Source organism: Giraffa tippelskirchi, chromosome 1 (assembly GCF_054371585.1).
Source record: "Giraffa tippelskirchi isolate mGirTip1 chromosome 1, T2T-mGirTip1v1.2.pri, whole genome shotgun sequence".
Taxonomy (NCBI): Eukaryota; Metazoa; Chordata; class Mammalia; order Artiodactyla; family Giraffidae; genus Giraffa; species Giraffa tippelskirchi.
In genome coordinates, this window is record NC_137275.1 from 92,456,216 (window position 1) to 92,469,956 (window position 13,741).

The window sequence follows — 13,741 nt, forward strand, 5'->3', positions numbered from 1 at the left end:
GAATCTTTGGGAGGTGATTATGTCATGAGAGTGGAGCCCTCATGAATGATTAGGGTCCTTATAAGAGCCCGAGCACTGCCTGGCCCCTTCTGTTATATCAGAACACAGTGCAAAGACAGCCGTCCATGAACCAGGAAGAAGGCTCTCACCAGACACTGAATCTGCAGATGCCCTGAGTTTGGACTTCTAGCCTCCAGAAGGGCTTCCCTGGTGGCTCAGTGGTAAAGAATCTGCCTATCAATGTAGGAGATGCAGGTTTGATCCCTGGGTCAGGAAGATCCCCTAGAGAAGGAAACGGCAACCCACTTCAGCATTCTTGCCTGGGAAATCCCATGGACAGAGGACCCTGGTGGGCCACAGTCCATGGTGTCACAAAAGAGTCAGACACAACTTGGTGACTAAACGACAGCCTCCAGAACCATGAGAAATAAATTTATTTGTAAGAATCTCAAGTCTATGGTGTTTTTGTTATAATACCATAAATGGATAAAATACTCCCTGATTTATCACCTAGTTTATTTCCTCCAGAGACCTCCTCATTATTTACAGTTACCCTGTTTATTAAAATCCTCAGTTTCCATCATCTCTTCCACCTCTGGCCAGAGGACCATTGATGCAAAAGTTTTCAATTTTAATGAAGTCCAATCAGTCCATTTTTTCTTTTGTTGCCTGTGTCTTCAGTGTCATATCCAAGAAATCATTGCCAATCCAATGTCATGAGGCTTTTCCCCTGTTTTCCTTTAAGAGTTTTATAATTTTAGCTTTTATGTGTAGGTCTTTGATCCATTTTGAATTGATTTTTGTATATGGTGTAAGGTAAGGGTCTAACTTTTGTGCATGTGGATAACAATTTTCCCAACACTATTTGTTGAAAAGGCTGTCTTCCCCAATTAATGATCTTGATACTTTTGTCCAAAATTGTTTGACCATATACACAAGGATTTATTTCTTGGTGGATACTATCTTTTTTTTTTTTCTTTCTTTCATTGTCTTTTTATATTGGCTGCACAGCACAGTATTTGGAATCCTAATTTCCTGACCAGGGATGGAACCTGCATCCACTGCATTGGAAGTGTGGGGTCTTAGCCACTGGACCACCAGGGAAGTCCCTGGATACTACTTCTAAAGTAATGAATCACTAAACAGTTTTGTACTAACACCAGAATATTCAGATGAATCAATGAAACAAAATAGCATATCCTCTAGCGTATAAAAGTGGCATCACGCTGTTGTTCAGTTAGTCGTCTCCAACTCTTTGCGACTTCATGACTGCAGCACATCAGGCTTACCTGTCCTTCACCTTCTCCTGGAGTTTGGTCAAATTCATGCCCATTGTGTTAATGATGCCATCCAACATCTCATCCTCTGTTGCCCCCTTCTCTTCCTGGCCTCAATCTTTTCCTAGTATCAGGGTCTTTTCCAATGAGCCGGCTCTTTGCATCAGGTGGCCAAAGTATTGGAGTTTCAGTGTCAGTCCTTTCAATGAGTATCAGGGTTGATTTCCTTTAGGATTCACTGGTTTGATCTCTTTTCTATCCAAGGGACTCTTCAAGAGTCTTTTCTGGCATCACGTTATGAAAGAACAAAATATTAAAAAAAACAGTGCCAGGGTAATTGGTTGTTGCTGTGTGTGTGCTCAGTCGTGTCCACTCTTTATAACCCCGTGGACTAGCTCACCAGGCTCCTCTGTCCATGGAATTTTCCAGGCAAGAATACTGGACTCGTTTGCTGTTTCCTTCTCCAGGGAATCAAACACGCATCTCTTGCGTTTCCTGCATTGTCAGGTGGATTCATTACCACTGGCACAACCTGGGATGGGCAATTGGTTAATTACTTAGAAAATTAAACAACTCTTCCCTCTTTTCCAAACACCCAAATTAATCCCAAGAGGTCTAATAAGAGGTCTAAAAATAATATATCTGTATGTGTTCTTGAAATATCTGATATGGGAATGGGAAGCGACTTCTCCAAGCATAAAAAAGTTATGGACATTTTGAAACACATACAGAAGTTAAGGTCAAATCTTGTTTCATCTACACTCCCCACTTCCCACCAGCCTCATTCTGTACTGATTTATTATGAAGCAAATCTCAGATACATCACACGAGCATATTCATAATGTAACATATGTCTTGCAAGGATGGCTCATCTCGAGTTACAGTTGTATTTCAAAGAAATATTGACAAGGGGTATAGGTGCCGCAGTGGTAAAGAACCCACTTGCCAATGCAGGAGACACAGGTCCAATCCCTGGGTCAGGAAGATCCCCTGGAAAAGGAAATAGCAACTTACTCTAGTATTCTTGCCTGGAAAATCCCACAGATAAAGGAGCCTAGCAGGCTACAGTCCACGGGGCTGCAAAGAGTCAGACACGACTGAGCACAGCACAGCACAAATATACTGACAAAATAGCCCAAGAAAATACTTTAGAATGTCAAACAGACCGGAAGAATATGGTTAAGTTATTTTTCTCAAACATGTTTAAAATTAAATTACTAATGCAACAATGAGAAGACTACTACTAAATGACCTATATCGTAATAGTTCCTTCTTATTCAGATTTACTACTCAGTTTTCTTTCTTTAGGTTGTGCCTCATTTAAAAGAAAAATTTCCACAACAATAATACCAATTTGGCATTTCTAATGCATGACACTAAAGATGGAAGTTCTACCACCGAAAACTGTCTTCTCTCATTATACCCCACTTGGCAGCTTTTGTTCTCACTGTGCTTTTTTTTACAATCTGAGTTTGTTTAGCAATCTTCTTCCTACTTGAAATGCAAAGACTTGTAGTGAGTTGTTGATTATTACAGTTTCTGAAAGATATCTTCCAAGGATATTTGGTCCTTTCTATGGTTTCCTTGTATACAAACTCATGTTCATGGGAAAGCCGGTGCTTCAACATAAAAATAAAAACAAATTAACTAAAACTTCAATAAAGCTGTTATTGTAAAGAGGGGGAGAGAGAGACAGAAACAATCTATAGAGTAATGCCATACATGATTCTAGACTGGATTAAGTACTAGAAGAAAAAAAAAACTATAAAGGACATTACTGGATCCATTAACTAAATTGGATTACAGGTGCCCAGATGGATAGAAATGTTGTAACAATATTAAATTTACTGAAGTTGATTACTATCATTATGTAAGAGAATCACTCTATCCCTAGGAAACATGCATTGAAATATTATAAAGGACTATGATGTATGTAACTTACCTTTAAATGGTTCAGAAATTATTCATCTATATAAAAAATGTCTATTATAGATTAATAGATATAGACAATTGATAAGATAAAGCAATTTGATAAAATATTAGCAACAGGTAAATATGGGTAGGAGGTATATGGGTTTCTTTGCACTATTCTTGCAACTTTTCCATAAGTTCAATTATTTCTAAACAAAAAACTGAAAAGAACATGATTGTGATTATGATTCTCATAAAAACATTCACTCTAATCTGGCCCCTGCCTACCTTTCTAATCTCATCTTCATTCACCCAAAAGTTCCCTGGGCTTTTGTTATCCATCCTGCATTAACTGTATTTCCAGACCACTCTCTATTCTTTGTTCCTTTCCAGTCTACATATACATTTTTCTGTCTGAAATGTCCTTGTAACATGTTCTCTGCTTGAAAACCTTCTAATCATCCTCGCTGCTGCTGCTGCTGCTAAGTCACTTCAGTTGTGTCTGACTCTGTGTGACCCCATAGACAGCAGCCCACCAGGCTCCCCCGTCCCTGAGATTCTCCAGGCAAGAACACTGGAGTGAGTTGCCATTTCCTTCTCCAATGCAGAAAAGTGAAAGTGAAGTCACTCAGTCATGCCCGACTCATAGCGACCACATGGATTGCAGCCTACCAGGCTCCTCAGTCCATGGGATTTTCCAGGCAAGAGTACTGGAGTGAGTTGCCGTTGCCTTCTTCAAATCATCCTCACTACTCTGCTGTAACATATTCATCATGATGAAGTAGGTTAGGACACCGGTTATGAGCAACAACTTTGCACTCGAGTAGCCTGGGGCTCAACACCTGGCTCTATACTCTCTCCCTATCACACATCAGGCAAGTTATTTTCTGCTCTAAGCTTCAGTTGTCCTATATGGGAAACATATACATTATGAAATATACATTATGAGTATAATTATGTGTTATAATATTATATATAATTATGTGAATATAATATAATGAATGAATATAAATAAACATATACATTATGAAACAGTAACATTAGACTGATGGGAGTGGATGAGAAGATACACATCACATGCTTGGCACAGAGCCTGGCAAATTAAGCATTCGTTAAATGCTTGTTTTACCCTTGCTTCCTCCCCTTCAATAAAATAGTAAATAAATAAATACCTGGCTCTGAAAATCTCAGAAGTATAGTTAGTCAAAATATATTTTACCCTCCAACTCATTTATAAATATTAGGATCTTTATATCAGATAGTTTCCAATTTATAAGCTAGGATATCAACTTGGTTGTCTGCGGCTAGGATTTAAAGTATTTGAGAAGTAGAAGGAAATAAGTGAGTTTAGAGTACTGGGGCCAGGACTTGAGAAGTTAGGTCATTATCCTGTGGATAAAGTTTTTAAAAGGATGGGAGTGCAGTGATCCACTTTCTAACTTGAGAAATCACTCTGAGAAGAATGTGAAACATTAACTAGGAGAAAGAGACATTAGTTTCATCAAGGCATGTTAGGAATGGGCTCAGCCTGTACTCGGGAGACAGTATGAATAAACGCAGAGGGAGACAAAAGGAAGGAATCCTGGATGGAATCAATGAGGTGGAATCAATGACATTTGACCAACCAACATGGTGGTGAGAGGGAAGGAAAACACTCTTGGTCGATGACCAGGGTCATCATGAACTGAGATGATGAATGCAAGAGGAGGCAAAAAGCATTGTGGGAGGAGAAAAATAATAGGTTCAAATTTGGTAAGTTACAGTGAAGTAGCTGAGGGGTTTCCAAGTAGAGGTGATCAATAGACAATTATTAATGGATGTTTCTGTTTGAGAAGCATGAGTCCACATGCTAGAAATCAGGATGTTATAAAATACATGGTTCTATAGAGTGTTCAGGTGTAAATATTGGAATCACTGTGCAAAACTTACAGCACTGGGGCTAATTAGCAGGAAGGTCTAAAAAAATTAATCTGCTCAACCTTAATGATTACATTAGTATAACAGTAAAAGCTCCAAATCTAGACATACATATGTGTTACTGGAGCCCACTCTCCAATTTTTTTCCCTTCTAGCAGCAGCAGCACTTTCTAAGGAGTATAAAATTATGAAAGGAGTGACGTTAGAATAGATTCGAATCCGAGCCTAGCCAGTGATTAATCTGAGTTACATTTAACAAATGCCTTAATCACTCGGAACCTCAGTTTCTTCACCTTTGGAGTTGGATAGCAGTGGTAACCTCAGGGTTGCTATGAAGGGAGGCAAAAAAACATAGTGGTCAAGAACATGAGCCCTTCAAACAGACTGTCTTGGGGCTGAATTCCACTGTGCCATTCATTAGCTGTGTGACTTCAGGTAAGTTTCTGAACCTCTCTGGGCCTCAGTTTCCTTACCTGGAAAAAGGGATACCTTTCCTTTGCTGTTTCTGAATTAATCGGTGACCAGAGCCATGCTTCCCAGTATACCACTCTTCCTGCAGAGAGAAATGAAGCCCCACCCCAAGAATAGGGTGAAGGTGCAAGTCACAGGTCACAGAAATTGTTACCAGGTGCCCAAAAGCCCAAGGCTGCACTTAGGAAAAGAACTGCAATTCTGCCAAAAAGAAGAATGATTCTATTGTAACTGTCATCTGATCAAGACTGGGCAAGAATAGAGGTCAGTGTGGCCTTCCTGGTTCAGAAGAGTGTAAATGAGGGTTAGACTCTGAGTATGAAACAGCTGGAAAGGTACCTGTCCAGTACTTTCTTTTCAAAGATGAGGACCCTGAAGCCCAGGAAGGTTGTCTGCAGATGGTCTTACTCCACACCAGGGACTGAGCAGGACTCCTGACTCTCACTCCAGTGCTCCTTTCTTCACATAATACAGACGGCCTCAGATTTGCTAAAAAATACGGTAGTGGTTGTTCTTTCTTTTCTGAGGAAAGGAAATCAGAGATCTGAAGACCTACCAATTACTCAGGCATTATGTTTTACATTACACACAATAAAGTGCTTCCCAGGTGGCGCTTGTGATAAAGAAACTGCCTGCTAATGAGATCCATGAATTCCATCCATGTTGGGAAGATCCCCTGGAGGAGGGCATGGCAACCCACTCCAGTATTCTTGCCTGGAGAATTCCACGGACAGAGGAGACTGGTGGGCTACAGTCCATAGGATCACAAAGAGTTGGACACGACTGAAGCGACTTAGCATTCAAACTCATTAAAAAATATATGTTGTGATGACAACATAATTAGAATATATTTGGCTTAGTATTAGACACAACTTTGAAATGAGAACGAAAATACACTGAAAGAATCATCTGTGCATCCTCCTATTCTACCATCCTAGCTTCATCCCTAAACATATCTAATTTCTCATCCTTTTCACGTGGGCAATATTTTTTTACATTTCTACCTTTACATGTGCTGCTTCCTGTGCCTGGAATGCTTTTATCTTCATAAATTAACTCATCTGTTCAAGTTACTAGTTTTTCTGTGTAATCTACTCATTCCAATTCTAGTCTTGCTGGTTTTTGCAAGAGGAGCCTGGCAGGCTACAGTCAGTAGGGTCACAAAAACTCCGACAAGACTGAGCAACTAATATATGCACATACAGATACACACACACACTCTCTATAGCACTTAACAGACTTTTTTTGCATGTGACAGTGTCTTCAGCCAATAATGATCTCCTTAGAAATGTCCCAAGCCTAACGGAGTGGTCAACAAAAGCACTTCTCCCATATTTTTACAGAATTAGAAATAGAAATGCTGCTGCTGCTGCTAAGTCACTTCAGTCGTGTCCGACTCTGTGCGACCCCATAGACGGCAGTCCACCAGGCTCCTCCGTCCATGGGATTTTCCAGGCAAGAGTACTGGAGTGGGTTGCTGTTTCCGAAGTAGAAATGAGATGAAAGCAAAGGAATGGTGAACAAGGGATTCACTATGTAAGTTACTTCCAATAGGAAGAGGCCGACTTTGGATGGTGGGTTGGTGAATCCTTATAAAATATTTAAAAACAAATTTATCCGTATTACTAAGGCACAGTAACTAAAAATTACTCACACGAGAAAATTGGCCTATTGTTATCATTACTCTACAAAGGTTGCTCTTTGACTAAACTGTCCACACGTTCGTTCCCTGCATTGATAAACATGCAAAGTTGAAACGGGCAATTAAAGATTAAACCTCTCTTTCGCTTAGTGGACCTGATTTTTACATTAAAACTCGTGTATCAGTAGACATTGCTTTGGGTGTGAGCACTTTGTTTCCCTCCGTTTTTAGCAGGTACAATACGCACTGGGTTAGAATATTCCCTAGACTTGGTTATTTGGTGATGTGAACGGAAGGTGCTCATTTTTGGTCCCCCCATCACCACTGCCAAATAACACGTATTTATTCGGCGCCGAGTTTTACACAAAAACTGAGAGGATTCAACAAGGTAACACCACCGACTTCCCCTTACAAGGGGCCCGTGGCTTTTCCGAGTAAACACTTGGCTTGCGCCGGTACCCGAGCGCTAACCGCCCCTCCGCGCCTGGCCTGGCGGCGGTGACTGAACCCAGGTCCTCGGGTTTTCCGGAGCCGGGCAGCCGCCCGAACCAGCCCAACTGGACTTGGACGCCGCGCTCGGACATTTGAACGCCGTCCCTGGGGCCTTCGCCAATGGGGAAAGCGGGCCGCGAGGCCACGCCCAGGCGTCGATGACGTCACTGCAACGCCCAGGGCGCGCGGGCTCCTGGGCTCCTGGGCCTCCGCCCCCTGACGTCGGCTCGCAGCTCTTTCTGGGGTTCGGGGCAGGTTGCTTCTCCGCCAGGTCTTGAGCCTGTCGCTGCCTTCGCCATCTGCACCATGGCTTTCGTAACCAGGCAGTTCGTGCGTTCCATGTCCTCCTCCTCCTCCACCGCCGCGGCCTCGGCGAAGAAAATCCTCGTCAAGCACGTGACGGTCATCGGCGGTGGGCTGATGGGCGCCGGCATTGCCCAGGTGGGCCGTCCGTGGGCACCTCTGCCCGCTCGCTTCTCTGCCCGTCCTGACAGGAAGGCGCCGGCGGGCCGTGACACGGAGTGGAGTGCCTGGCCTGAGGCCAGCGCCCACGGGAGACTCGGGGAGTCTGCATCCCGACCCTCCCCCGTGTAGTTTGAAATTTCTGGGCCTGTGAGTCTCCACTCCTCCAAAGATCTAGTGTCTTTGGGCCGAGCCTCAGTTTCCGGGGTTTGCTGCCCGAGACCCGGACTGCGATCAGTTTTAATTTTATCAGTTATTCTGCAGTAGTTGGTCAGAGCAGTTTTCTTCTCTCCTAAATGGTCTTCTTTCTTCTCTCCGAGTGTTGCCTTTGCTTGCTGAAAAGAATAGTAGTCAGCACTTTTGTAGCATTTTGTAAAGTTACCTAATGGAAGCTTGTGAGGCCCTGAGACTGCACTAACAGCTGCACGAGTTGTCTTTGACCCAGTGCCCTCTGGCGCTGGGGAGACTGGGGGAGGGGGCGACTGAGGGCTCTAATCTCGCTGCATCTGCAGGACTCTGTCCGGTTCCAGCTGAGCTGTGATTCAGGGTCAGGTGTGCAGTTATTACCTAGGTCCTGGGTTGGGAAGATCCCCTGGAGGAGGAAATGGCAACCCACTCCAGGATTTTTGCCTGGAGAATCCCATGGACAAGAGGATCCCGGCGGACTGCAGTCCATGGGGTCACAAAGAGTTGGACACGGCTGAGCAGGCGCGCGGGCACACACGCTGTGATACTTGTATTTTTACTTACTGACATTTAGCGGTTATTTTACAGATCGAATCAGGTAGCCGTGATTTTCATAGCTTAGCTGATAATATTCTTAGCATTTCAGCCCTTTGCTACTTGTGTTGTGAGCGGGGAGGCATTTATCTAATTTTTCTTGGAGGAGTACTCAAGTGGCTATGATCATGAAAGAGTTTAGTTTTTTTTTTTTTTTAGTGTCTGTTTCTAGCCACAGCGTCTATTTTTTGTGCTTCCTTTTTAGAAAAATCTTTTGTTATTATTACTAGATAGATACCTTAAACTTTCCGACACTGCGGGTTTTTTGCAACACGACACTGCGGGTTTTTTGCAACATATTAATTTGATAGCAGTTTCTCCTGAAATCTGTGTTTCATTAATGTTTTACCCTGAGATTTCTTCTCACTCACCCTGTTTATTGTGTACATGCCTGGTGCTGGGTTATGGAATCTTTATTATATGTGAGGTGGGAGGAGTAAGTCCCTTTAACCTTGAAAGTTCCGCACTTTATATACTACATGATACTCAAAAGAAAGTTGAGGTTGAGTGCATTTGTATTTCCCTGCTCCGCCCAAATCTCCCTATTCCGTGAAAGGGAGATTTATCGTGGGCAGGTATAAAATACTATATTTGCTTAAAAACCTGTAAACAGCATCTTAGTGGCAAGATATTAGAGCCTTAAGCTCCCAAAAACAATACAGGAAATGGAATAACAATAGAAACTCGAGTTGATGGTCCCTTCAAGACATCAGTGGAAGAGGATTAGAAGCCAAGTTGAAAGTGTCACTTAAGCTTTTGTACAAATTCAAGTTGCTCAGTTCTTGGAATGTTGTACACATTATTGGCCAAAAAAGAGTGTTATGTTGTACAAAAATGCACACAGGTAGAACCTAAAATTATAAGTATGATGTTGGAGCTTTCATCTGAGAAAGAGGGAGGAGCTTGACACTGATGCAGTTCAGACTTGTGGATCACATCCTTGCATAGTTGGACCAAGGTGTGCCTTTTGCAAACCTAAGGTGTTGAAAGCTGTTTACCCCTCAGAATGGAAATATAATGGAACTGTCATTCAAGAAGTTGATAAAGACCAAAGATTTAAGTAATTCTGTCCTTACATAACAAGGTTTAAAAGAGCTTCAGCCACTGTAGGTGGCAGTTTTAATCCTGTAGAGGGGAACCACCCTTTCCTGAAGAATATCTCTGTGCCACTTTCTGCCAGTTGGTTGGCTTTGATCTGTTTTTGCACTCTACCCTAGGTCATGCTGTTTGAGCCAATGTTGCCTCATTCTTTATGCTCCTTGACCTACAGCTTTTGGTATTGGGTAAATCTGTTTTGCTTATTTAGTGCCATAGACTTACTAGCTGATATACCTTGACTGTAGATTGTATTCAGTTCACTGTGGGAAACTAGGATGGCCTGTGCTGGCCTGCCTCATGTTGGCTGTACTGATATGGGAAACTTGCTTCTGTGCCTTATTTTACTAATCTCTGAGGTAGGACCAGCCTCCTAGGGGAGTGGAGAGGATCAAATGCATTAGCACACATCAAGCACTTAACACAGTGGCATTTAGTAGGAAGAATGTTAGCTCTCTTGAGGGTTATTACCTTTATGGTGTTATCGTTGTCCTTTTGTCATTGTCCCCTCACACCATTCCCATCTCTGAACTTGCTGCTGTGGTGGGACTGTAATGTTAAGATGGAGGGTGTTGGTTGTGATTCTGATCTTTCTTGCTTGATCTTCAAGGTGAATGCCAGTTGACAATACAGTTTGTTCAGGGACCTCTGAAAAGAGGGAAGGCATTTTTTATCCTCCTCAGTAAAGCTTTAAAACCATAAGCACAAAGTAACACCTAAATTACATCCTTAATTTGCATTTAGCTTCATTCTCCAGAACTCTTTCTGAAGTAGTTTAAATTTTAATCAAAGTGTAGTTCTATTTACATTTTTAATACTTTAAAAATTTGTCATTTTTGGCATGTTTTCCAGTTCATGTTGAGTAGGATGAAAAAAAAACAACCCTAGATTTTGTGGGAGCCTGACACATTTCTCAAGCAATTAAGCAATTTAAGACAAGTGAGTTCTGTGTTTAATAATATGTAGTTCATCAGAGCACAGACCATATTTGTTTTGTCCGAGAGTACTTTGCCTGTAATTTTTTTTTTTTAAATTAAACACACACACACACACACACACACACACACACACACACACACACACACACACACACACACACACACACACACACACACACACACACACACACACACACACACACACACACACACACACACCTGTCTCATGGTTAATATTTAAGTAAGGTTAACTTGTTTTGTGCGTTCACACATTATTCTTACTTGGGTCTGATTGCCAGTTTATCTTCACCTGGATACTTAGGCTAGTAAAGAAACTTCCACCAGTAATTGACCCTTGAGTAGGGGTTGGGTGGTTTTTTGCTTTGTAAAGAAGGGAAAAAGGGAAGAAAGTTATTAGCTGTGCATTTCTTCAATTTGTAAAATGAGTTTAAGCTTTGCTTCCTGAATTGCCTTTTTTTTCATATAAGGAGCTCAGAGAGTTTATGGCTTTCATTTAGTTACTGGTGAGCAGCCAGTGGGATTTCTGGGAATGGCATTTCAGGAGTGGACTTCTTGGCTTTCTGGTTTACCTTCCTTTTAGTGTGCCATACTTTGAGGAAGTGAGAGTTTGCATTTTGAAGGGGGTTGGAGCTGGGTTTGCACCCAAAGATATTTTTTTTTTTTGATCCCTCTTAAAGAGCAAAAAGTGCACATGTTTTTCTGGGGAGAACTCCTTAGGCTGTTAAAACAGGATGGGGTTGGGGGAGCCGTATTCTAAACTACAGATATATGTTTCCTTGACATTGTATTGCTGAGGACTCAAGTGGATTGGAAGTCTCCTCTCTCGGCTCTGCATTGGTTTGCCCATCTCTTTTTCCTGCCCCCAACTCTGAATTTTCTGATGCTGAATAGAAGAATGATCAGAATTGCTTTGTGTTATTTAGCTTTACCCTTTCCCTGTTGCCTCAGTGAGTTTGCCTCTGTTGAAATTTGCTTGAAAGCAGTGCAGGGGCCTAGGAGAAGTTTTAAGATCTCAGGAGACTGGCACCATCATTAAGTTGTAAGCTCTCCTTACAGGGACTCAGACTTCTTTATGGAGGGAATAGTTTTATTCCCAGGTGTTAACTTTGTCCTCAGGCGCGTGGGGTGTGTTTGTCGTGAAGTTCTTCCCTCACTTTCTGTGTTGTCGCATGGTTCTTTATTGGGCTGTTCTCTGATCTCCGTGTGGAGAAGGCGATGACAACCCACTGCAGTATTCTTGCCTGGAGAATCCTGTGGACAGAGGAGCCTGGTGGGCTGCTGTCCATGGGGTCGCACAGAGTCGGACACGACTGAAGCTACTTAGCATGCGTGCATACATTGGACAAGGAAATGGCAACCTGCTCCAGTATTCTTGCCTGGAGAATCCCAGGGACAGGGGAGCCTGGTGGGCTGCCGTCTATGGGGTCACACAGGGTCGGACATGACTGAAGCGACTTAGCAGCAGCAGCTGATCTCCGTGATGTATTGGGGACAGTAAAATCAGCTTCTGTCGGCATGTTAGTCTTTGGACTTGGGGTGTGGCTGAAGATACTCTAGAAGAGGTAGGGCTGACAGGCAGAAAAATGAATGCCATGGAACATATTTGGACTTTGTGGAGCAGAAATGGTACCTCAGTCAGGTTTAGGTTTTCTCTGCCATGTCCTGGATGCACCTCACAATTATCTGCCCCTTTCTTGAGTTTCTAATTTCATTTCCTCTCCCTCCGTTGCTGGAGTCCTGCTCCAGCTGGTCCAGGGGTTCCCTCAGGAAGGACGGCGTCGGCGATGAGAATGAGAAGACACAGCGAGTCTCGGTGTTTCCAAGTGTCTTCCGACTTTCTTATTTTCAAGGCAGCTTTTATATTTTTAGTTGTACATAGAGACAAATGTAAAGTGTAAAGTCATGCCAAATCAGATCAATGGGTCAGCAGTTTTTGACCCTTATCGGAACCAGGACACTGTTTGTGTTTTTAGTTACAAAAAGTTTAAAGTTGTTTACATCGTCTTCTGGCCTGGAAGCCTGCTAACATCTGGTGACTCTTTTATTGGTAAGGGTTGATCAGCCAGGACACTTTTGCATCAGGCACAGAAAGCACCAGGGTTACATTTTTTTAAAGAATACAGGCACAGCAGATTATGACAAAGAAAGGATTCACAAACTCAGAGTTTCAAGGTAAAACCTGTTTTCTGTACTCTATCTTATGCCTTGAGCCTAACAGAGAAGAATGTGGTCCCATAAAGTCATGGCACAGCAAGCTGAAAACAATGTAGCGCCAAGGTCAGTGCTTAGCAAAATCACCAGCTGAATTAACAATCGTCTTATTATTTGTATTAAAGCTAAACTTTTATTTATATAAATCTCTAACTATTATGCTTTCATTATATAGGCTAAATACGTTAAGAGCAAAAACATAGTGAGTAAATATAGACTAAGTAACAGTTTCATAAAGCAATATTTTTTATATTTTCTAATAAGCCTTTTTTCTTACGAAGGGCTCTGTGCCCATTGGGGCTTTTTGTGTGGAGGCTGTCAGTATTGTTTATTGTTAAGGAGCTGTTATGCCCATCAGCTCCAAAGGCACAGGTACATTTATTAAACAAACTAATATGCTAGCAAGAGGAATTTAGATTAGCATATTCTATATCCTAGATAATTTTATTAAGGTGCTACCGTTCAGGGGCCTTGTCGATTGAGGTTTCAGAATGATCTATTTTAGAAGAGAATCAGGAAAAGCC

The 13,741-nt window shown here is 42.2% G+C and overlaps 1 protein-coding gene across 1 annotated transcript in view; it reads left to right on the forward strand.

The window, feature by feature from the left end:
• The first annotated feature begins 7,928 nt into the window (after window positions 1–7,928).
• HADH (hydroxyacyl-CoA dehydrogenase) overlaps window positions 7,929–13,741 on the forward strand; it is a 45,381-nt gene continuing 39,568 nt past the window's right edge. Inside the window, exon 1 of the mRNA XM_081554527.1 lies at window positions 7,929–8,151. Coding sequence (XP_081410653.1) covers window positions 8,017–8,151 — 135 coding nt within the window. The 5' untranslated portion in view covers window positions 7,929–8,016. The remainder of the gene's footprint in view (window positions 8,152–13,741) is intronic.